The following is a 23804-nucleotide window of genomic DNA, read 5'->3' as shown; positions in this document are numbered from 1 at the left end:
GGCAGACAGGCTTCCATCCGTTCCTATATTCTCCATTTTAATTAGCCTCTCCCTGTTTCACAAAGCTGCCAATCGGTTTTCATATTTCCAGCAGTGCGTCTATGTAATAACATAAAGCCTGCACTAGCAGAGCTCAATCTTCCTCTTAACGTTTGCTTTTACCGTTTAATAATTGAAATGATCGCATTTGGTACAGTCCTTCTTTCCGTGATCCTGCCTGTGGTAGCTGTCTCATACACAGTCCCAACTCCTCACAGCCAAACACATAGGTCTAGCTGCCACATTGTCAGAGATTAAAATCAATAGCAGGCGCAACAATTTCCTGCTGTAATTCCAAATTTCAGAACACATTCGTACAGTTGAGTGGTCTAAAAATACCATCTAAGCATATGTATCATTTTTAGGTTGAGCATTCGAGAACTCTTGTATATACTTTAGTATAGACCTATATGTGTATGTACGTGTGGGCTCTGGAGATCAGCCCTAGGACTTGTCTGCTCCCGCTTAGGGACTTTTTTCTGTTCAACTGGCTCTGTTTAACTGTCTTGATAGAAAAAGACCAATAGAGGTCAGTAAAATACCAGAATTGCTTTCTGCTGAGGGCTTTTTGTTATTTTATTTTTCTAGCAACTGCCTCTATTTAACGTTCTTGATAGAAAACGACCAGCAGTGGTCAGTAAAATACCAGAATCACTTTAGCATTCTCTAGATTCCAGTCCATAGAAATTGTCTTCCACGAGCACCCGTAGACAATAATAGTTTTTTCGAATCTTGTATTTTCAGTGATATGACCACCGAAGGCCCTGATTTTGTATTAAAAACAGAGCTTTGGACTATGCCATTTCCCTCTGAAAGGCAATGTTTTTCTCCATGTGTTCCCTTACCTAGCATGTCACACAGTTAGTGCTTACTTTCCCTCCATGTTAAAGAACAGTAGATGTTTCAGCTCCCAGGCTAATGTGCTGCATAGCTAAATATATATAAGGTCCCAAAGGTGAGACCGATTGCATTGCAAATGCTTGTTAAACTTATTAACACAATCCACATAAATACACTCCACACCATGCCACATAATTCCAATCAACATAATTTCACTCGGCACTACACACTTCCACACCACGCAATTTAACTCTTCCCATTTCCATTCCACACCACATAATTCAACAACAAACCACATAGATCAACACACCACATACATACAATCTACATCACACCATTCCACATCATACCACAAAATTCAACAGCACACCACATAACTACACTCCAATATATACAACTCATAACACCATTCCACATAGTTGCACTTGTTAACACACAGTCCCACTCTGCATAATTCCAGTACGCTCAGTACCACATAATTACTATCCACAAACTTCCACTGCACACATGCCACATAATTCCACTACAAAAAACACTCCACACAATTCGACATCTAACAATTTAAATTCAAACTACATAATTCCACTCCACACTACATACATCCACTCCACTTCAAACAAAAACACATAGGTAAAATACATTCTCATTTGCAACGCCAATAACTCCAGCTTTCACAAATGCGAGACCTATTGCATTGTAATTGCTTGTTTACATGTGGCACCTGTTCAGGTCACACGTTTGGTGTTGTATTCAGCTGCTACATTTTTTCACCTTGCTTCCTCCTGGGCCATCGTGGTTAGTCGCTGTATAAATGGGATTTGAAATGCGAATGTGTTTTCCCAAGAGGTACACATCCAAGATCTGCAGTTCCCCTGTGAGCTGGCAGTCATACTTTGTTTAAACTTTGTAAAAACAAAAAAATTATGGTGAATATTTTTTTTGTTATTTTTGATCAGAAGTAGAGCTTTTATCTAACACTATTATACCTCCTCGATTTTGCCATCCACATTATACACTTATGCGTTCCTTTTGGCTTTACTTCTGTCATTATCCATTATTATAAGCTTACGCTGAACAGTGAAATAGTTCATGCTTGCAACTTTCAAGAATCTATTAAACATTTTTTGAGAAAAGAACATTCCTTATAGCTGTGTGGAATGGATGCTATAGTGTGATGAACCGCTTCTCATATCTATTTATTTGTTTATAAAATTTTGCATTTGGTGGCGCTCTATGGCATCCCTTTGAAGCAGTACAGTATTTTCTGGACTCTATTGCTTACTGCTGTTGCCTGGCCATCCTAATCTAGGACATTTATACTCCGCTACCTTTTGCTACTTTACATGGGAACAGCAATTAATTCCATCCTATACCAAACAGAAACGTTCAAGATTTACTCTTGCTTCATCTGTCCAAAGTAGACTTTAAAATTGAATTGTCAAAGACTACTTGTAGATTAGAGGACCGATTTGGCGAAAACTTGCAGTATCAGAGAAACATGTCACCCCAGCATAGAATTGTTTCTCTGCCCTCCTGCGCAATTTTCCGTGTCAGTGAGTGCATTCTTCCAAGAGGCAAAACTGCAGGACTGAAATAATTTCTCTCTGCACCAAGTTCAGTGGCATCAAGGAGATATTTCCTTTATGTTGCATGACTGCATATTAATCGACCAAGCAAATAAAAAAAGCAGACCCTTTTTGCTTTGAAAAAAGATAACCAGAAAGATGGATTGGAAGAAATTATCATCTGCCTCTATCCTTCTGTTGAAACTTTGGCTTGTTTCATAAAATCTCCCCTATATCACGTAACTGTACTGATGTGCAGCACCAAGTCTATCTTGTACTGGTCATCAAAAAAGGTTGTAGAGTTTCAGGACAAGGTAGTAAGCATTTCTTTTCCTCTTCAAGGAGGAAAGTCGTGAATGTTAATCAGTTTGGGTTTATCATACAGGGGAAGATATGTCAATTGTATGAAGAAATGTATTTGAACCAGTCAGGTAAAATACTGTGTTTAATACTTGGTTTTTACATTACATTTATCTATATAATTGCAGACTGCAAGATATTTTCCAACAAGAGAAGGGAAGGAAACGCCCTTCTGTTCCTGCAAGCCCAGGACGCATGAGGCAAGGTGATGACAGCAAGGTAAGGAAATTGCCTTCTTTAATGGCGAGTAGTCTCCAGAAAAGTATTTCAAATGCCTCGTTTGGGAGTAGGCTGTGCCAGAACCACCTCATCCATGGAGTAGTCCCGCGGGAAGTGATGTTGGAGGACCCATTTAGGCAGTGTCTCAATCCTGACATCCCTTCCATGTTTTCATATGCCATTTTTGGTAGCAGTTCAGACCTTCATTGAGTTTCTTACATTTCTTCTTCAGCTTGTAAAATGTTTCTCAGCATCCTAACAGCAAGCTGCCAGCAGACGTCTTGGGCTTCAAGGCATATACCCTGTCAAGTGACAGATGTTTGAGTCTGATCTACCAGGCCGCTGTATGTCATGAAATAGGCCTGACATGACTTTGCATTTTGCAATATATGGTTCTAGCTGTTTCCGGGACCGCCTGATAACGGAGATATTAAGGGGAGGGGTCTCCGGTTTCTTGTCCCCACACAATGAGGGAAAGGACCTAAGGTTCTGCTCTCCGGTTTGGAGCACCATGCATTACAGAGGAGCTGTTTTCCACTTGATGATTTATACCAGTTCATGAAAATGATAATGACTATTATCCTTCAAACACAGGTCATGGTCAGCACTACCATGGTAACCTGGCACAGGCACCTTAAAAGAGGTTCCCAGAGGTTCCCAACTGCTTGACAAAAGTCAAATCCCATGAAAGTTTCCCTGCATCTTTATTAGACATCTAAAAGCATGGCCAAGTTATTGCAGCATTGGGCTCATCACTTGCCTGTCACATGACCAATCTCGCAACTTTGGTCCAGCATCTGAAAAGTAAAATTCCCGGATATCCTGAAACTCCCAGCTCCAGTCACATCAGCATTCTGGACCTATAATTTTCTTCCTACTCATACCTGTTTTGAAGAGAAGAAAGAAAGTTTCCCCCTTTTTTATGAGGCTGAACCGTCAGTAAAGAAGTTTCTTGAGGTCAGCAATTCGAGAGATTAGAGGCTTTATTTGTGCCTCACCTTGAGAACATTGTTCGCACAGCCCTGGCGGTGGGGTCAGAGATGAGGATGACAACTCTATCCCTATCCTCTGTAGCCCTGACAGAAGTTGACAACAGATATGCACCTTACCCACTGCCCCTGTATCACTCACCTCATTAGTGAGTTCATTATGAATGTGTATTGACTGAAGGTTTTGGGTTTCCTAAAAAAAGAAAAGATCTCCCGAAACTAGTGGATTCTACAGATAACTAGATCCACCTTTTAGAAAACCTCTGCCATGGAGCTCCGTCCCATCCATCCCTCCCTCCACTCATCTCATCAATGAGAAGGGACGTGAAAGCGCTGTCACACCTCAAGTTAACTATGCACTCTATTAAAGTAAAAATTGGTCATCTAATCAAGACCCTTTTGGTATTGCAATACAGACCCTTCCCTCTATACGAGGTACTTACTTGTCCACCAGAAATTAGGAAGCCTTTGTCCCATCCTGTGCTGATGCTTTCTGAGTAAATTTCTGAAAAGCATTCCAGATGGATATGTTGGCCTGCATAATCGTGGAATTCAGATGACACAATTGATTTTGGGTATGTGGACTACCAATACACATGCTGTTCTTTGCCTGTCTTTTTTGTGGTGGGATAACAGTTTTCAGCCATACTCTTAGGACTCATTTCAGCACTAAGGGTATACACCAAAGTGGTGGCATTAGGGGCTGTGTATTAATACTATAAACATGGCATGTGTTACTATATTTAACCAGTTGGCTGATAAAATGTTATTCCTCTCAACGATGACAGACCACCTGTGGTTTACTTGCTTCACAGTCTGGGTTTCTCGCTTGAGTTTAGAAGAATATCCAATGAGCTTGGCCAAGTGGATGCTGTTCATTGGTGACATCCTGGTACACAAGACCACACAACCTGGCTCTGCAGCCATTAACTTTACGAGCTAATGAGATCTTTGTTGTGCAAACTTCAGATTAAGTGGAAGCCATTCAGTGAGAACCTTTGCCATCCTATTAGTCTCTCAGACCTTGAGCAAAGGTTTGCACTGTGTAGAGTGTTCAGGAAACCACCTTTTAGAAAGCCATCCTAGCCAGTATTCTCGGGCGACTTAAGTCGCTTACACCTTCCATTTAGGTTGGGACATTCACCAGGACGACACATGTATCACTGGATTTTGGAACAAGAGAAAGCTCAAAATCCACATTATTACTTTGTTAGTACTCATTAATTGTATCTTCTCTATGTAGGCCCATCAGGTGCAAGTGCTTTCAAAAAGCACTGCTGTCCTGACTCATGGGAGTAAGCCACCCAGTGTTGCCAAGGTTTGGCCTTCCACATCTGAAAAGGCAATTGATTTGCTCCTGAAACCTTTGCTTCTTTCTCTTTCCATTTTACTATAATATTTCTTGGTTCATTTCAGAGTAGTTACATTACTGCACGTTTATTGTACTTGTGCACTAACACGTGTTTTTGATTTGTGCTCTTGATTCAGTTTTGATGCTTCAAAAGTTGACCTGCCTGAGGTTCAGTAACTTTGTCTTCCTTTGTTCTGGTAATGTATTAAAAATGTCAATAAAGTTAAGTTAAAAAATAAAAGACAAATATACTGCACCTCTCTAAATGCACATATTCTGGTCTACTGGATTACATTGAACTGTAATTTATAGCTAATCGTGTGATGCAGTCTCTGTTAGGGTCTGCTGTAAGGGCAGTGTAGGAAGCTGGCTCTCTATATACTATACCAAAAAGAGGTATAGTGTGCACAGAGTCCAGTGAGTCCCCAAAGGTATGGCATAGGCTAAATTAGATCGTTCCTTACTCTCTATTTAGTGGTAGCTGCCTTATCAGAGGGTAGTGTGAATGCATTTGTTGTAAATACTCTTACAAGGCAGGAACACACACTTAATGACTGACTCGAGGCCAATGTTTGTTGAAATAAAATATTACTTTTAGTTGATGGTATTTCTATGAACCAAGTTAAACTCAGTTACAGGTAGACTTTAAAAAAATGTTTTTATTGACGGCAATTCCAAATTGACAAAAGATAAAGTTAACACATTTCCCCCTTCTTTGAAGACATACATATTGTGTAGAAAATCATCATAAATTTGGACTAATCCACCACCAGTCGAGCCCCAGTGGTGTGATTGCTAATTAATTATGACCTGGCCCCCACCAGGCAAGTAGACTTTTGTGTAATACTTTCAAATTACTGGCAATAGGTTTGTGTAGCATTTAACAATACTTTACATCTGCATGAAATGTTTTTCAATACAGAAAGAGATACTTTGTATGCAGGACCAGAGTTAGTATAATACATTGAGAGACCAATGCAATCCTATGGGGAAAAATACAGGTGAGTAACTTACAGGTAAGTATGCGGTTTTGAGGTTCAGTCTCCAGGGGTTTTATTCGACACTGGACAAGGGTCATACCAAGGTAGATACTGCACCACCAGCGGCACTGGGGCCACCAGGTGCAGAGGTAACTGGGCCCTATGTTATCCTATGGAAGCTGGGGGCACCTCAAAGAGCCACCAGTTACAGGTATGTACCAATGTTCAGGGATACAAGCCCTGGGGGGTTAAGATCAGCACTGGAGGAGCCACCAAAGAGCACTGAAACTGCACCACTAGCGGTGCAGGGGCAGCCAGGTGCAGAGTGCAAAGAACGTGTTGGGGAGGCCTCGTTGAAACCAGTGGAGATCCTTGGTAGCTGCAAGGCTGCAGGCTCGGTTCTGAAGGTTGGCTGAAGGAATCCCAGACTGGAGAAGTAAGTTGGATAGTGGGGAGATGCCGGAACACCATCGGATGGGCACTCCTATGCCTGGGGTCTCCGTGTGCAGGGGTGTCTTTAGACGTCGGCTTTCTCTCACCAGCTCCGGTTGCCGTCAGGGGAACCATTCTGGTTGAGGTTGCAGGCGTTGAGGGGAAGGTCGGGGGAGGCCGTCCAACACTGGATCCAAGGTCAGGGGCGGCTGGTGACATTTGAAAGTGGTGAGGCGTAAAACAATTGACGTACTTCACTGTGGCGAGCGAGCGTAGCGAGCGAGCCTGAACCACCAACGGGCGGTTCAGGGAACATTTTGAAAAAAGAGTGGGCAAATGGTGCGTTTTCAGGCAACTCCAATATGCACCAACCTCAAATGGGCCAAGAGCCATAGACTCCGGGAGCCCTACCAAATCTCAAGCCTAAACCCTACAAAACTAGCGTCAGTCTTTTCTATTTTCTGGCTTTGCTACTGTTCCAGAACTCTATTTATAACGACTCCCCATTGCAACAGATTGAGACAAATGGGTGGTAACACAAAATAAAGAGGTGCACAAATCAACTCCAACATATAGTTACCACCTAGATGAAACAGGCGCTGCCTTCAACATGTGAGTAAAATTAAATTTGAATTTGTTAAAGCAAACAGCCTTTTATCATTTGGAGGACGATAGGGGAGTAAAAATAATGTAAAACTAACACCTCTTTTTTTACAGCGCTTAGGAGCAACAAAACAGTAACATGAAGCACTTTACTCGTTATTATAAATCTATTGAGCAAATTAATGATATGTGATGCCTTTAAGAGTTACACAAACGTCACTCTAAAGTCTTCATAGAACGTGGAATCCTCCCTTGACTCCCACCACCCACCTGTTGCCAATAGCCAATTCTGTAAACTTGCATAGCCATGGTCCGAACCCCAAAAGAGATGACCACGTGGGAAGCTGATTCAAGGCTTATGGGACCAGAAACAGCGGCCATTTCAAACGCTTTCATAAACTGCTGACAGCTTTAAAGCGGCATACCTCCGAATTAAGTTGTGCAAAAAACAATAAATGTACAGAAACATTCATCACCGGTGCTCCTCATCATGCGCAGCGTTCTGTAAGATCGTTCTTGAATGCCAGAGCCAGTATTTCATATAAGTGTTAGGCAAGTGAGAGGCACTACAAACACCAGAATCAAAATATCAAACCCCAAACTCGTGGAACTGGGAACCTCAAGAGCTCTGCAACGCAAACATACTAAACGTAACTGATTAAATCATTTTGAACCGCCTGCAGCTTAAATTAAAAATATCTACAGGGACCTAGCGTTACCATGTGAGTCAACAGGAGTGTAAGCTCAGTAAATAAACACGGGTGCCTCTGCTAGATGCTGCAAGGCTTACCACAATCAGTGCATTTCAATACATCTGCAAATACTGGAGGTGATTTCACCGCCGGCTCATCTGCCTCGTTCAGATCTGCACAAACACTCAGCGCCGTTACTTGCAAGCATGTGACTGCTGCAATGACATTCACAGCAACTCTGCCTTAAACTAGCGACTTTTGAGTAGATCTCTTAAAGACAAGCAGCCCTGTTCCAGCTTTACTGCAAGGAAGGAAGTGATTATTTATCCGGCTGCCTGAAAACCAGCTGATGATCGCTGCTCTTTCGGCGGCCTGCTAAATACCGGAAAACGTCAGTCATTATCGATCACTTTATTATACAGTATTGTATTTATATAGCGCGCGGACATTGTTAGAGATCACTAGCTTCACAAACTGGCAAATTGTTATCATGTGTGGACCTTCAGCTTGTCCTAGCTCTTGTTTTTTAACTCAACATGTTGCATTCTGGTACTTGTGGCTTCTTGTTTAACATCGTAAGTACCAGCCCGAAAATCACAGCATGCAAAGTGCTATTGGCTAAAAAGAAAAGCCAGCACTGTGCAGTGGCGTCACCCACGTAGTGCGCCGAGGTCTTGCCCCTAAAACACTTTGTTCCTCGATGCCAGGATTCTATGCTGATGTTGGACGCAGTAATTTCAGAATGGCTTTCCGACTTTTTTTTTTATTTTTTATTTGGCCTACCACATCACTCTGTAGAAGAACGAAGCTTGGGTTGCGGTTACAAAAAAAATTAACATCTTTTACCGAAGCGTGCCAGCAGAGACAGCAGAGCTGAGACACAATCTGTGCATTGGGTCGGGCGTGCGGAGAGGATGGGTGAAGATGAAGTCTCACTCAATCTGTACACTAGTTCTGATCACCTTGTAATATTTCATCAGTTTAAAATATAACATTTTTGGTTGGGCACAGGCGAAAGCAGAACAAAATCACCCCTTTGGCAGAGAAATGTGCACATTTAATTGCGTCAAGGCAATATAAAAAAAACGTTTTACCCATGTGCCTGCAGCTTGCGCACAGCAAACATTAAAAAAAACGCAAACCAAAAATGCCTGTAAAAATATTGCTAACTTCTTCAAAGGATGCGGGTGGACAGACCTAAGCAAAGAAAGGCTGGGCCCTCTGTGACATGCGACTCGCAGACTTCACATGCATCCGTTTCTTTTCTTTAATCATCCAGCCAGTCGCGGCTCGTGGGGGGGGGGGGGTCGCGCACGGGGGAATTAAATATTATTAAACAAAAAACTTACCTCGCAGCCGGTCGGGTCCACGCCACCTCAGACCTCAGCTCCCCTGGCTGGGCGCCTTCACGAACGGAACTGGAGGGGCCTGCCAATCCCTCTCAGCCAATCCTGGCGCTGCCAGCAGCGCCAGGATTGGCTGAGGGCACAGCTTACGCTACGCCCGCCGCCTGCTCATTAGGAGAACGAGGGGCTCCTAATAGGCATGCGCAAGGCAGTAAAAACACAAGTACGCATGACTGGGCACGGAGTAAAAATTAATCTCCATGCCCACTCATGCGCACTTGTGCTGCCTTTCCCTGGCTTGTGACAATGCATGTCAGTCAACATGACGCCGGACCGGCCACGGTCCGACGTCATGCTGACTGACGTGCATTGTCAGTTAGTTCTCCCCACCCTCGGCGTGACGGCGTCTCTGAATTTAAGTTCAGAGACACCGAGGGAGCTGCGGGCGCGGGCGGGGCGGGGCGGGGGGGCTACGCCCCAACGCCCCAATGGACGATCCGCGCCTGAGGTCAGGATCACTGGGGAGACTTTACTGGGTCAGTGGGCCACCTGTACTCGGGTCGTGGGCGTCGGGAGCAAGTGTCGCGGACCTACCCGGATCCGGAGTCCTTGTGTTGGTTCCTTTGCTGGACAAATCCGTTCTCCACGGAAGACAAAAGTCTTTGTTGAAGACAACAAAGGTCCCTAAGGTTCTTCGATGTTGCTGGCTGCGGGCCACACCAGTTTCTTGGAGCAGGGTCGATGTAGGAGGAGACAGGCGGGTAGTGGTGGGGCCAAGTCAGTTGTCGTCTTCTTCTCCACTGCTCTTCAGTCCTTCTTCTTCGTAGGTCATCGAATCTTCTGAGGAACAAGGTTCGGGGAGCCCTTAAATACTGAATTTAAGGGGTGTTACTGAGGGTCGGGGGGCAGCAGCCAATGGTTACTGTCCCCTAGGATGAGTACACACTTTGGGTGCCCCCTCCCTTTGGGGAGAGGTGCACATCCCTGTTCCTATTGGGCCCAATTTGTCAATTGAAGATGGAGAATTTCTAAGAGAGGGGTTCACCTCAGCTCCTGGCGACCCTAGAAGTGTGCCAGGCTAAGGTGGACACTCCTACTCTGCTTACTAATTTTCTCGCCTGTCCTGCCACCAAAAGTGGGGCTTGGACAGGGGGGCGGGCATCCCCTCTAATTGGAGCAGCCCACATCAGCACATCACAAGGTGAAAGCCTTTGAGGCTCACCCCCAGGTGTTGCTGTTCCTGCCAAGGGGAGGTGTGAAGCACCTCCACCCAGAGCAGGCTTTGTTTCTGACTGCTGAGAGCACTAATGATCCCACCCCATAAGGTCAGAAACCTGTCTGGTGTTGGCCCGCGTGGACCAGTCAGCCTATACACTAGAGGTCAGTCGTTATTCAGGGGGCATCTCTAAGATGCCTTCTGAGTGCATTTTTTAATAAGTCCATCACTGGCATCGGTGTGGGTTTATTATTCTGAGATGTTTGGTACCAAACATCACAGCTTTCAGTAAAGCCATCATGGAGCTGTGGAATTCATACTGACAAACTCCTAGCCCATGTATTCAACACAGCTTCACTGCACTTACCATGTTTGTAAATGGCACAGACACTGTAGGGGAATATTGCTCCTGCAGCTTTGCCCTCACCTCTGGGATGGTGCATCCTGCCTAAGGGCTGTGAGGCCAGCTAGAAGGGTTACTTACGCATGCCATAGGCAGTGTTGGTGGACATGTCTACTGTTCAATTTGGTCTGCACCAAAACCCACAGCCTGCACTGGCAGTGTGTGGGGGAAAGGTGAGGGATCTCTGAGGGTGCCACGGTACATACTGCAGCTCTCAGAGGCCCTCTCTGGTCACAAAGCCCTTTGTACCAGGGGTACCCTTTACAAGAGATGTGCCAGTTATGGAAATAAAGAACAGTTTTTGGAAAGAACACAGGTGCTGGGTCTTGGTTAGCAGGATCCCAGCACACACTCACTCAAGTTGGTTTCAGGTATCTGGCAAAAAGTTAGGGAGTAACCTAGCAAAAAAGGGGCACTTTCCTACAGGCAGAGGCAAAAGTCTGTTTTTTTTAACTAACTTTCTGGATGCTTTGGATGGGCAGCCAAAGACAATTGCTGCCAAGGTCACTGCATTGGACTACTAGCAACTACTCGACTGGAAAATGCCTAAGTTCAGTATTACTTATTCTTTGATCAGGCATCAGACAACTACAATACCAGGAAGCATTGTGCAGAGGATATGCTCCGCCTATTGAGCTCAATGGCTGGGTTTAATACAGCACCCAATGTGACACTGGGCCAGACATGGAGTGGGTGGGGGACCTCTCCTTCAGGCTTAATAGATGCTCTTGGTTGGCTTGTTGATGATGTCAGTCTAGATGCAGTAATTTACAGAGTTTCTCTTCTTGGCATGGTTGTGAAAGAACAGCTGTGCTTCAGCCCTGCAGGAGATTGATAGATGTGTGTCCTCTGTTCCAGTAGGCTATTGTACCTTTTTGCCACGTAAGTGCTTGTTCCCAGACCTATGCAAATTTAAGAGGAAGTGTTTGTAGAGAACTGCGTGACTGCAACTTTCAGTGTTGCAGACATTGTTGGCTGGCTTTCACTGTGTCTTCAAGTATGTCCAGGCTCCTGTAATCTACTTTAGTTGCAATTGTGCCAGTAGTGTGTTTCTGAGGTTTTCTTTTTCACTTCTTTTGGGTTTTAAATTTCCTGCAGGCCACAAACTAATGATAGCCTAGTTCATTGTGTCTTCTGTGAAGTTTTACTGGTGGCACTTAAGAGAAACTGCATTGGTGACATTATTGCGTACTTGCCATTTCTTGTTGATGTGCTGCTTACACTGATGGACCTGATGGACCTGTTTTCTCAACACTGTTTCCCTCGTCTTTTACTAGATATTTTGATTGGGTTATCACCCTAGACTAGGCTAGCAATAGATCCCCCATAGAGATCCCTAATTATCACAAGCTGCTCATTTATTCTGATCCCTACAGGTGACATACACGAATTTAAAGAGGAAATCGGCCCCATCAGTTATGTACAAGAAAATGATATTTTATATTTTTCTCTTACCAGAGAAGGTGAGTTTTGTCTGCTCATTTGGCTGGGACATTGTATGTCAGTGCCAATACCCTAAGAAGGCCTGAGGTATTAGCCCAGGAATGAGGAATTCCTCCAGGAATATGTGGACTCGGTTGCATTCTTGTGCCATACTTCATGAGTGAATCTAATTCCAAATGTGCTATTAGAAATTTTACTTGAGAGACTCCCTATGGGATGCATTCATAAACAGCTTTAGTGTTTCTTCCCATTAGTCCTTATTATGCTAAATGGCATGAGAAAGAAAAGATCAGCGTGTACATAGCCAAGGGGATCCTCTGTACTGGATTCAACAAGGAGAATCTGTTTCCTCCGACCTTTTAGAGCTCAGCTTGTGCCACCCTTAAGTTCTCCCCTAGAAGGAAGCTATTCTGTTCTAGCAAGCAGAAAAGGTCTTTCATCAAAACTTTACCCTTTTCCTTAGGGCTGATGGCAGCAGATTGGTTCCTTTCAGATCATCTGCTTCCTGCAGCAAGACTCTTTTTGCAAAGCTTAATTAATCAGAAGGGAAGATGCGCTTAGAACGATGTGCCATTTGAAAGAAAGATAACCTTACTGTGCAAACAGTGAAGGTGTGCCGCGATGTGCCATTTGAGAGAAAGATAACCTTACTGTGCAAACAGTGAAGGTGTCCCAAATAGGCAGCAGATCTGTGAACCTTTTCCAGATGGCTGTAATGTAGCACCTAATGTAGCACCTATTAGTCGTTCTGCAAAACAGTTTTTTTGTTAATCCATTAGTTAATCCTGTTTTTATCTCTTGTTGTTTTGCCCTGCATGCCCATTGAGCCACTGCATTACTATTTCTAGGTCGAGCCTAGGCAGCACATGTGCGGTCTCTTGAGATTCTGTATTCAGTCTATGTGCTTACAGCCCGCCTCCAGCTTCTGTTTGGCTATTGTCTGTGTCCTTAAATAATGGTGCTTCTGATTGGATAATGGTTACTGCTTGTCCCACCTTTCATCTCAATTGTTGACTCCCACAGATCACCCACAGGACTTGTCCTCTTCCACTTCTGGTATTGTATGTACTGTCTTTGGATTTTTTTTTTTAAATTGACACCGAGCACTTCCAGTGCCACACTATAGCAGCCATGCCTTTCTTTTGTTCTGCACAGCGCTGTTTGCAGAGTGACTCTCGCTTTGCCTAACGTTTGCCCCGTAACCGAGGCCCGCCAATACAGCCCGTAACTCCTTCTGCTGATTTGAAGTGCTCACTACATTTTGCACAGCGCGGTCTCCGTAACCGAGGGACACCTACATCGCCTGCATCACCCGCACTTATGAAAACACAGTTACTACCGGGCCCGGGTGATCTCGACTGTCAACCCTTGTACCTTCTGGGTAGTAGAGGGGGAACTCGTTTTATTGACATTCAGACCTCTCCGAGATTGTAAAACAACGTTCCAGAAGAGATGACTGGGATACTTTTGGCAAGATTACCGTAAAGGCTCTAAAACGAGCCCTGTTAAATTTTTTTCACACTGCTTTGGTATCGGTGAAAGTGCATATCCTGTCACAAACGTCCTGCTGTGATGTATGTACACGTGTACATCTCTTGACCTGCTGCATTGATTTTTATCGTTGTTTTTAGGTTGAGCCTGGCAATTAATTTTTACCTAGCAACATAGTTTACAATGCAATGTTAAACATCACATTATTTGCTATTTTAAAGACAAATGAAAAGAACCGCATTCCATGCTTAAACGCTGCTATGACATGAAATTGAGTGACCAAATTATTAACAGGATAATCTGCTGCATGGCTAAACATTTATAAGGTCCCAAAGGCGAAACCTATTGGTTATGCCAATGCTTGTTTAGATTGGCATTATTTTGATCTTATCTATTACTTATTCATAAAGGGTGTCAGAGCTACATACTCTCTTTCTCAAATTTCCCTATACAAGTACTTTTGCCAGATAAACTTTGTTGAGGGTTTGGCCCACATTGTCACTAAGGATGGTATGAGTTCCACCACACACACAAAATAACTTTACCTTAATTCTTCCCTCGTTCCTATCACACTGAGGCACAAGAGAGACTGCAGGAAAGGGCTGATTTCTTAAGCTGATTGTTCTAAGATATTTTGATTCTTTTTAAAATTTAGTTTATTAAGAACATAAAATATAAAAGAAATCCACCTGATGTTAGACACAACTCATCCAATCGCAACACTGTTCGCAATGGAACATTTCCAGACCTTCAGAAAAGATAAATAAAATAATAAAGTATTGAATTAATTGAAACCTTAAGGAAATGATCTGTGATAAACACAATATAAATAAACCCAATCCAGATGTGGAGAGGTAAGGAGGAGACAAGATCAGACATGAACAGCACAACAACACATCTTCCATTAAAGATGAAAATATATTACAAATATAAACTTACAGGTAATCACCACTAGTATTTTTAAATAATGTCTTTTTAAATGTTAAAATAGACAATTATCTTTTTTGGAAGAGGTATACCAGACATTATTAATCCAGTCCTAAGTGCAACTGTCAGTCAGGGTTTCCCTGATACACAACAGCATTCTTTTGGTGACCATCATAGATCAAACTGGACATTACTTCTGAAAGGGTAGTGAGTGAAAAGTAGATCTATTATTGAATGTGCATGTTGTTCTCAGCTTAAAATCCCGTTACAAAATAAAGCTAATTATGTCACATATTTCATCCTATTGTTTTTTTTGGCTAGCACACATTTTACAGGAAAAAAGCTCAAGTCTAAAGAATACCTCAGACATTCCCAGCATTTTCTATTGATAATCAACTATAGGCTTCTTACACCCAAGAATTTCCTCATCCGTGATGAGACAAACAATTTCCAGGTCAAAAATAGCTTGCTATTGAGGCTCACTCAACTTGAGATAGAGCAATTATTTGCGCTTGTGAGAGAAGTGATTTACCTAATATTTTCTAGGCAACCACATGGGCATCAAATCAAAACGCTACCATACATTCTGAGTTTAGGTAATGGGAGCAAGGGATGATTTGGTTGTGTGATTATCCTACTGCTATTGTTTTTAATAAACTTTTTTTGTAGTATTATCCAGTTCAACACCTATGAAGTACATGCAATAATAACACAATTGACAAAGTTCCATCATAGGTTTAACACCCCCATTCGTTAATATTGATGATTATCTGTAGGATTAGGCGTTTTGTCGTATAGTTCCTAATAATACATAGGATCTGCACGTTTAGAAAACCTAAACGAAGGGATTGGTGTCCAGACTGATTCCAGACACTCCCAAAGGATATGTTAGCCTATGGACCAGCTAGCTCACAGTGTCACTATAAGCCCCCTAACCTTACCAAGGAGCGAATAGTTTCTGGCAACTATTGAGCATGAGAACCCTTGGAAGCAGTACAGTACTTTTTGTTCAGTCATTCATGCTCACTTCTTCTCAAAGAAATATACAGAATAAACGATGGGAACGTTTTCAATAAGTATTTATTAAACCAGTGTCACTCTAGTATAAAATGTGTACTGCGACAACCATTAGACAGAAACAGATATATACGATTGCAAGCACCCACAGAGTAAATAAAATGTAGAATTCTACCATGGTGCCAAAACAGTGAATATATGCAGGCATATAGATGCATAGCAATAATCACGCTAACTCCTATAATCAAGCTTACTCCTAAGATGCGAACCCTAGCTAAGTGTACCTAGCATGTATGTAGGTGTGAAGCCAGGAATCCCCCTATGAAAGAGCCAACCCCATTACCTGATGGGAAAGAACGAAGGACCCCGTCTTGGTCTTGAGTTGGACACCCCGCAAGGGATGTCTTGCCTCTGCGTGCTTAAGTTTCTGCATTTAGGGTCTCCAGTGTCTCGTGTCAGTATGGAAGGTTCAACTCTGGTTTGCCTAGCGAAGATGTGGTGCTTATATACCTAAAGCTACCCTTCAGGGGGTCTGTCTCGATGTATAATGCTACTGTGGGCCTGTCGTCCAAGGATGACGATAGCGGTGATGTTTGTACAGAGTTATTATACAGAAGATGGTAATCCTGTTGTGTGATACTAAGAATCCTAATGCATAATAAATTAGGCTACTTTCCGAAGAAAACCACACAACACTTATTCTGCACATAACTAGGCAAGAAGTCCGTGACAGAGCCGTTATGTAAAGCAAGGTAGGACAAATGTAGGTAAATGCCGTGAAGCTTCCTAGGCCTATGTTGGGGTACATTGGAGCTCATAACAGTTTTCTAGAACTGAATGTACCAACCACGGGACTGAGATCTTCTGATGTTTATGGGGACATCTCTCTGCTTGATTCATCCCCTTTTCCAAGTAAGCACATCTATTCATCCCTTGATACCATTCTGAAACTGATGAAATGTTGTTGCTCATCCAATGATTAGCAATATCCCTTTTAGCTAAGAGAAGGCTGCAGGAAGGGTCGTCTTGCCAGGACCTTTTGGTGTAAAGTCAACTTCTAAGACACTTCACCTTGACAGGTCCAGCGTTAGTATCTACAAAACAATGAGCAATCTGTGGCTGAAAGTATCCATCAAAAGAACAAGTTACTTACCTTTGGGTCATTTTTATCCAAGCAGTGCGGCCAACCTTCAGTCATTTAGTCACACGCAACATTTTTTTTATTTTTTTATTAGCATTTCAAGTTTAGACAATCAAATACAACCATAACATACAGGTCACAGTACAACAGCATCCATCTTCCAAGCCGTAGCATTTCAGTCCGAATCAGAGGTTCCCCCATGTACCCCGCCATCTGTCGCACGCGACAGCAGCGGTCCGCTCTCTCAATGCGATTGCAAGTATTGTGTCAGGTACACCCAGTAGTCTTTTGGCTGTGATCTGGCAGGAAGTTCTTCCTCATATGTCTTCAGGGTATCTCTACAATGCGTTAAATCCACAAGCCAGTCTTTAGAGTTCGGATCCCTTTGCCACTCCAGCAGAGCGAGACCCTCCTCTTAGCCATTAGCAACGCTATAACACAGAATCTACGCTTCAATGCTCTAAAGTCAGGAAGTAGACCCAGCAAGCAGGTTTTTGCCTAACATCGCACCTCACCGCCCACCATAGTTCCCAGAAGTTTCGTCACTTGCATCCAGTACTCCCCTATCGCCCCGCACGCCCACGCCAAGTGAATAAAGTCCACCCCCTCTGCCCCGCATCGCCCGCATCTAGAATCCTCCCGCAGCCCGTATCTGAGTAGTCTGGCAGGCGTGTAGTAGGTCTGGTGTAGGTACTTGAAGTGTAGGATGCGGAGATTGCCATTAGGCGTCAACATGCCCGTCAGTATACAGGCAGCAGCCCATTCCTCCTCTGTGAGTGGAGTGTCGAGACAGCTATTCCACTTCTCCATGGAGGCACTCGTGCCCGCCGCTATGTCTATTTGAATTTTCGTGTACAGTGTGGACACCAGGTGTCTGGGTGCGGGTGTGGTGATCAGCCATTGCAAGGCTGTCAGCTCCGGTGGTTCCACCGGGTATGTTGGGTACAGCTGTTTCACAGCTTTTTGGAGCCTATGGTAGTTAAATCGGAACAGCGCAGACATATTACTAATGAACGTCAGTTGATCTAGTGTTTTGAAAGTCCCGCCTTCGTACAGATCTCCCAGGGTGTCAATGCCCACTTGACGCAAAAGCTCCAACCCCTTCTCCTCTTGCGTGACTGAGATTTCAGGATGCCACTGGAGTCGGAGCGCCGGGGCATACAGCGGTAGTTTGTTAGCCTTCCGCCCCATAGTGTGCCATGCTTTATTTGTAGCGTCTATTGTGTTAATGTCGTTCTTGTGCAGGGGAGGTCTGCGGTGTGTTATAACTGCTTCCAGTGGGATCGGCAGGGCGTCCCCCTCTTCAATTGCTGTGTGGGTGAGGAATGGAATTTTGTGATACCAGAAGTGCGCATATTGCGCTTGCGCACAAAGGTAGTAAAGGAAAAAATCGGGTACTCCGAACCCCCCCCTGTTATATGGCAACGTGAGCGTGCGCAACTCGATCCGCGCTGCTTTTCCCGCCCAAATAAGCTGGAAGACCATCGATGTGATGCGCCTAAATACCTCTGCAGGAGGTTGAATGGGGATGTTGTTGAATAGGTAAAGTAGTTTAGGCAGCACCACCATCTTGGTGATGGCGATGCGATCCGCCAGAGACAGTGGCAACTGGATCCACCTCCCCACCTTTTCCTCCAGTGCACCAATCGTCCGCCCATAGTTAGTTCGGATCACAATTTCTGGGTCCCTGTGATACCACACACCCAAATATTTTATCGGATCAGTCCTCCACTCCAACGGATAGTCCATTGGGTGTGGCCGCGTGCTGTCCGTCAGAGGAATAATCATGGACTTGGCCCAGTTTATACTAATACCGGAGTGGCGCGCGAATTTAATGTATTCCCGCAGCAGCGAGTTCAGGTTGTCCATGGGATCCCTCACATAGAGCAGCATATTGTCGGCGTAGAGTGATGTATGCAGCGGCCTCTGTGGGAACTGCAGAGCCGAGTGGTGGTGGCCCTGCTGGATCTTGCACGCCAAGGGCTCCAGCGCCAGTGCGAACAGGAGGGGGGACAGGGGGCATCCCTGCCTCGTCCCCCTCTGAATAGCGATGGGGTCTGAAATATATTTGTTTACCCGGACCCGTGCCACCGGAGCGTCGTACAGTAATTGTATCCACTGGAGGAACCTGAGCGGGAACCCCATCCTTCGCAGCACCGCACTCATATAGGGCCACTCCAGCGAATCAAAGGCCTTGGCCGCATCCAGGAAGACCGCCGCCGCCTTCGTCTCGGGTGTTAGATAGTGCGAAAGCGCGAACAACGTACGAGTATTGTGTGCGGTGGAGCGCGACGGTATGAACCCAGATTGGTCGGGCAGAATCAGGTTGGGCATCAAGGGGTTAAGTCTGGCAGCAAGTAGTTTTGCCAGGATCTTGTTGTCCACATTTATTAGGGATAGTGGCCTATATGAATCACAGAGCTCTGGATCCTTTTGTGGTTTGAGCAGCGCCAGTAGTAGTGCTTCACGCAGAGTCGGCGGTAGGTGCTGTTGCTCGTGAGCGTTGCCGTACATCGCCACCAAGCGAGGGGCCAACTGATCTACAAAGGCCTTGTAGAATTCACACGTGAACCCATCCGGGCCTGGGGCCTTACCATTCGGCAGCGAGCGAATCACCTCCGAGACCTCTTCTACCGTTATAGGCAGCGACAGGTATTCCCTGTGTGTGTCCAACAGCCACGCGATCGCCACGTCGTCGAGGTATTCTACAATTTCGGCCGTGGCAGCCGATGGCCGGGAGGCGTACAGCGCTCCATAGGTAGCTACGAATTCCCCCAGTATTTCTCGTTCCCCGCACTTCCTCTCTCCCTGCTGATTTCGGATCGTCTGTATATTTTGCGAGGCGCGTCCCTCACATATGTTAGCCACCAGGTGCCTCCCCGGCCTGCCACCCTCCCCGTACGCCCGTGCTACCTGCCTCTTCGCTGTATACTTTAGTTAACCGTCTGCCAGACTCTGGAATTCAGTAAGTGTTTGTCGAATGTCCCCTAGTGTACGATCGTGCTGTGTGTCGATGTAGTCCTGTTCCAGCTGCCGTAGCCGTTCCTCCTTTGCCTGTATTTGCCGCCGTATGTCCTTAAGGATACCAGCATTTGTGCTTATGCAGACGCCGCGTATGGTGGCCTTAAAGGCCTCCCAGAGTATGCCCGGGTCGTCAGTGGTAGGCGCATTGTTAGCGAAATAGTCCTGTATCGCCTGCCCAATGGCATCAGCATATAAGGGATCCAGTAACGCCTTCGCGTTAAATCTCCAGCTAAAGGGAGGCGGTACATAGTTCGGAAGCTCCAGGGCAAGGAGCACCGGGCTGTGGTCCGATAGCGTGCGGGGCAAATGTCGGACCTCGCGCGTCCACAGGGGGATATATCCCCAGTCACCAGCCAGTAGTCTATGCGGGACCAGCTACCGTGCGCCGCGGCCACGTGCGTGGCTTCGCGGTCGTCTGGGTGCCTACTTCTCCAAATGTCAGTGAGTCCCCTGTCCACCATTACGTCCCGTAGGACGCGCAGTGCGCGTTTGTATGGTTCCGTTGTCACTCCGGACCTGTCGGCGTCGTCGCAGAGTGCTAGGTTGAAATCCCCTCCCCAGATCACGTGGGGGACTTGGAGATCACGCAGTTTACCCCACAGTGAATGATAGAACTGCGGGTCATCTACATTAGGACCATATGTATTGACAATAGCCAACCTTTGTCCTTGCAGGAGACCCGTTAACAGTACAAAGCGCCCCATATCGTCAGCCTCGACCTTGTCTATCACGTATTTTAATCCCTTTCTAACCAGCACCAGTACCCCACGCGCATATGATGAGTACGAGGAGTGGTGTATCGATTCAGCCCACCTCCGCCCCACGTTGACTTGGCGCGTCGGTGCGCAGTGAGTCTCCTGCAAGAGTGCAATGTCTACGCGCAGCCTGTCTAGGTATGCCAGAGTGTGTCTAATTTTCTTGGGGTTACCAAGCCCCCTCACATTCCATGTAAGTAGTCGAATGCATGCAGCTCCTATGCGTTTCTCAGCCATGAACCAGGAGTGGTGGCGATAAACCCTGTAGCCCGCAGTTAGTGGGAGCGCCCCAGTGACCAGCGAGACACAGAGGGACCCTGATATTCCTGTCTAATAGCACTTGGACTTCAGCGATGCGTCTCATGCACAGTGACCAACTTGTTAACTTCCCGGCCCCAACCCCCTTCCCCCCTCCCACTTCAGCATCCCAACCATGCCAAAGACATTCCCCACAATGTACAACAAACATTAACTCAACTGAGTTCGGGGATCACCCGCTTCGGGGGACCACCTAGAGCACACCTCTCCATCCAACTCAATGGATGTGGGCGGGGATGTATTTCCTTGCGAGGACCGATGGCCTCTTATCTAGACAGGCGTTCCCACGGCCCGCCCCACGTCCCACGACAGGCAACTCATCAATCACCCGCTATGCAGCGGACCCTGCCCACCATCATGCCAGTCAGCATCTAGCCCTTTCGCAACCGACTTAGTGACCCAGGCCTCAGCCACCTCCACCCGGCTCCAGTTCTCCGGCTGCCCAACATGTTTGCAGCGTCACCTCCCCATGGCCTGCAGGCAGCTGCAGTAAGGAGCGGCAGTATGTGTCCCCAGGTAGGCCCCGGTTAATTAAAACAGTACCTTCTCTGCAGTCCCGGACCAAAAGCCATCGTGGGTCCACCAGGGCGAGCGTATCAGTAGGGCTACCAGGTACCTGTAAGGCCCGAGCCCGGGCCGTCGTGGTCGTGGCGCCTGCCCATGCAGCCCCCATCAGTCCAGGGGGGTCACCCTCGCCAGCACGCACTCACATCCCACGCCGTGGCTGCAACATCAGCTCACACCGGGTGGTGTCATCGCCGCTCTCCAAGCGTTTTCCCGTTGGCCATCCTCTAGTCGGTGTCCGCCGCTTGATCTTGCTTCTGTCTCTCTTTGTGCCTGGCTCCGATTTTTTTAACAAGTTCGTGTGCCGCCTGGGGCGTGTGACACACTGTCGCCCGGCCCCCATGTGTGACACGGAGCCTGGCCGGATAGAGCATGGCATAGTCCACACCAAGATCACTCAGTTTCTTTTTAACTGGGTTGAATTCCTTACGTGCTAGCTGGACTGCAACCGTAAAGTCCGGGTAGAATTCTAGCGCGTTGCCCTGGTATGCGACCTTTTTCTTCTCTCTCGCTATTCTGAGAATGGCATCACGATCTCTGTAATTCAAGACTCTAGCGACTATTGGTCGCGGGGGCGCTCCAGGTTTCGGTCTCGGGGCCAGCGATCTGTGCGCTCTTTCAATCAGGAACATCGGAGAAAGCTGGTCCACCCCAACGACGCTGCGAATCATCTCCTCAACATAGGTTTCCATCCTGCCTATGTTGGTGGACTCCGGAACCCCCGTTATGCGCACATTGTTGCGTCGCGAGCGCGCCTCCAAGTCCTCCGTCTTGTTCCGCAGCGCCTCCAGCAGCCTCTCGGCCTCCGCGCACTGCTTGGCCGTGTTTAGCGAGGCATCCTCGATTGCCCCGATGCGCGTCTCTGCCTCCGTCAGCCGCTCACCGTGCCCATCCAGCTTGGCCGCCATGTTGTCCACACGCAGCGTGATAGTATCCAGCTTACCATGAATGTCGTGCAGGCTTTGTTGGATGGCCCTCAGAGCTCCCTCCATGCCCTGAGGTGTCGCCTCCCCAGCATCCGTAGCAGTGTCCGACGACATCGTGGCGCCCTTGGCCTGCCGCTTGGTTTCAAATTGGAGCTTGGCTTGCGTCTTTTCCGGCTTCCCCACCTCGCGGCCTTATTCCTTCGTGCCCCCGTTGTATCTGCCCGCAGGGCCACCCAGCTGCAGTGTTCCTCGCGCAGCGGTGATATATTTCTGAGAAGCTAGGCAGCAGCTTCAGGGCCTCGTATCGTTTCTCAGGCGAACGCGCGACTGCACCGCCGCTCGTCTCACTACTGGCGCCACTTCGCCCTCAGCATGCATCGGCGTCCGGGCGTTAGTGTGGGCCGCAGTTCGTATGCCCCAGGCGCTCAGTCCTCCCACTGGTCACACCTCCTGGTTTATGTGGTAGACCGCGACATGCAGGCAGGGGCAGCCTTACTCACATGCACGCCGTGGCAGCTTGGGATTCTCCAGCTTCCTCGCCTCCCGGTGAGCAGACAGGTCTATGGCGCCCCAGCAACCTCGCTTCTTTATCTTCCTGCCCTCCAATGTATTGCTGTGTTTCACCGCTGGCTTCGGCAGCACTCACCCCCATCTCATGCCGGCGGGGCACGCAGCTCGGCGTCTCGAGTCAGCACCAGCACACCGTCAGGCTCCAGCCTCGGTCCCCGCCTCGCGTCAAACCGCCTCTCAGGTTGCATAGCGCTCCGGAGCCCCCCCGGCCCTCAGCTCCAGGCCGACCCGTGGGGGCAGCATCCAGCGTCGCCGACTCCGCAGACACAGCACGCCGTGATCGCCGCTGCATAATCCAGGCTCAGCGCGCTCACGTCTCCCCGGGCGCCGCCATTTTGGCAGCCGTTAGAAGTGCCTGCGGCGGAACAGTCAAGGTCGCATTTCAGGAGATACTGGCCAGCTCAGACGATCTCCAGACTCGCCACAGGTGGCGGACACCTTCCGACGTCCGTGGTGCCGTTTACAGGTAGTGGCGGCGCGTGCATCACGCCCGTTGCATCGTTCGTTTATCCCGTCCGGCGGAGCTGTCTCGTGAGGCAGCCATTCCGCTGTGCGCCCTCTAGCGCCCCCCCCACACGCAACATTATGTGCTT

The 23804-nt window shown here is 46.9% G+C and overlaps 1 protein-coding gene across 3 annotated transcripts in view; it reads left to right on the top strand.

Annotated features, from left to right (window-relative positions):
- Positions 1–23804, top strand: part of PIKFYVE (phosphoinositide kinase, FYVE-type zinc finger containing) — a 2037960-nt gene that overhangs the window by 1205222 nt on the left and 808934 nt on the right. For all 3 annotated transcript variants that reach the window (XM_085648834.1, XM_085648836.1, XM_085648835.1), the window contains one exon: positions 2933–3023. In XM_085648834.1, coding sequence (XP_085504960.1) covers positions 2933–3023 — 91 coding nt within the window. The remainder of the gene's footprint in view (positions 1–2932; positions 3024–23804) is intronic.

The sequence above is a fragment of the Triturus cristatus genome, chromosome 3_2, assembly GCF_964204655.1.
Source record: "Triturus cristatus chromosome 3_2, aTriCri1.1, whole genome shotgun sequence".
NCBI classification, from domain to species: Eukaryota; Metazoa; Chordata; class Amphibia; order Caudata; family Salamandridae; genus Triturus; species Triturus cristatus.
This window is presented reverse-complemented; position numbering and strand designations above follow the sequence as displayed.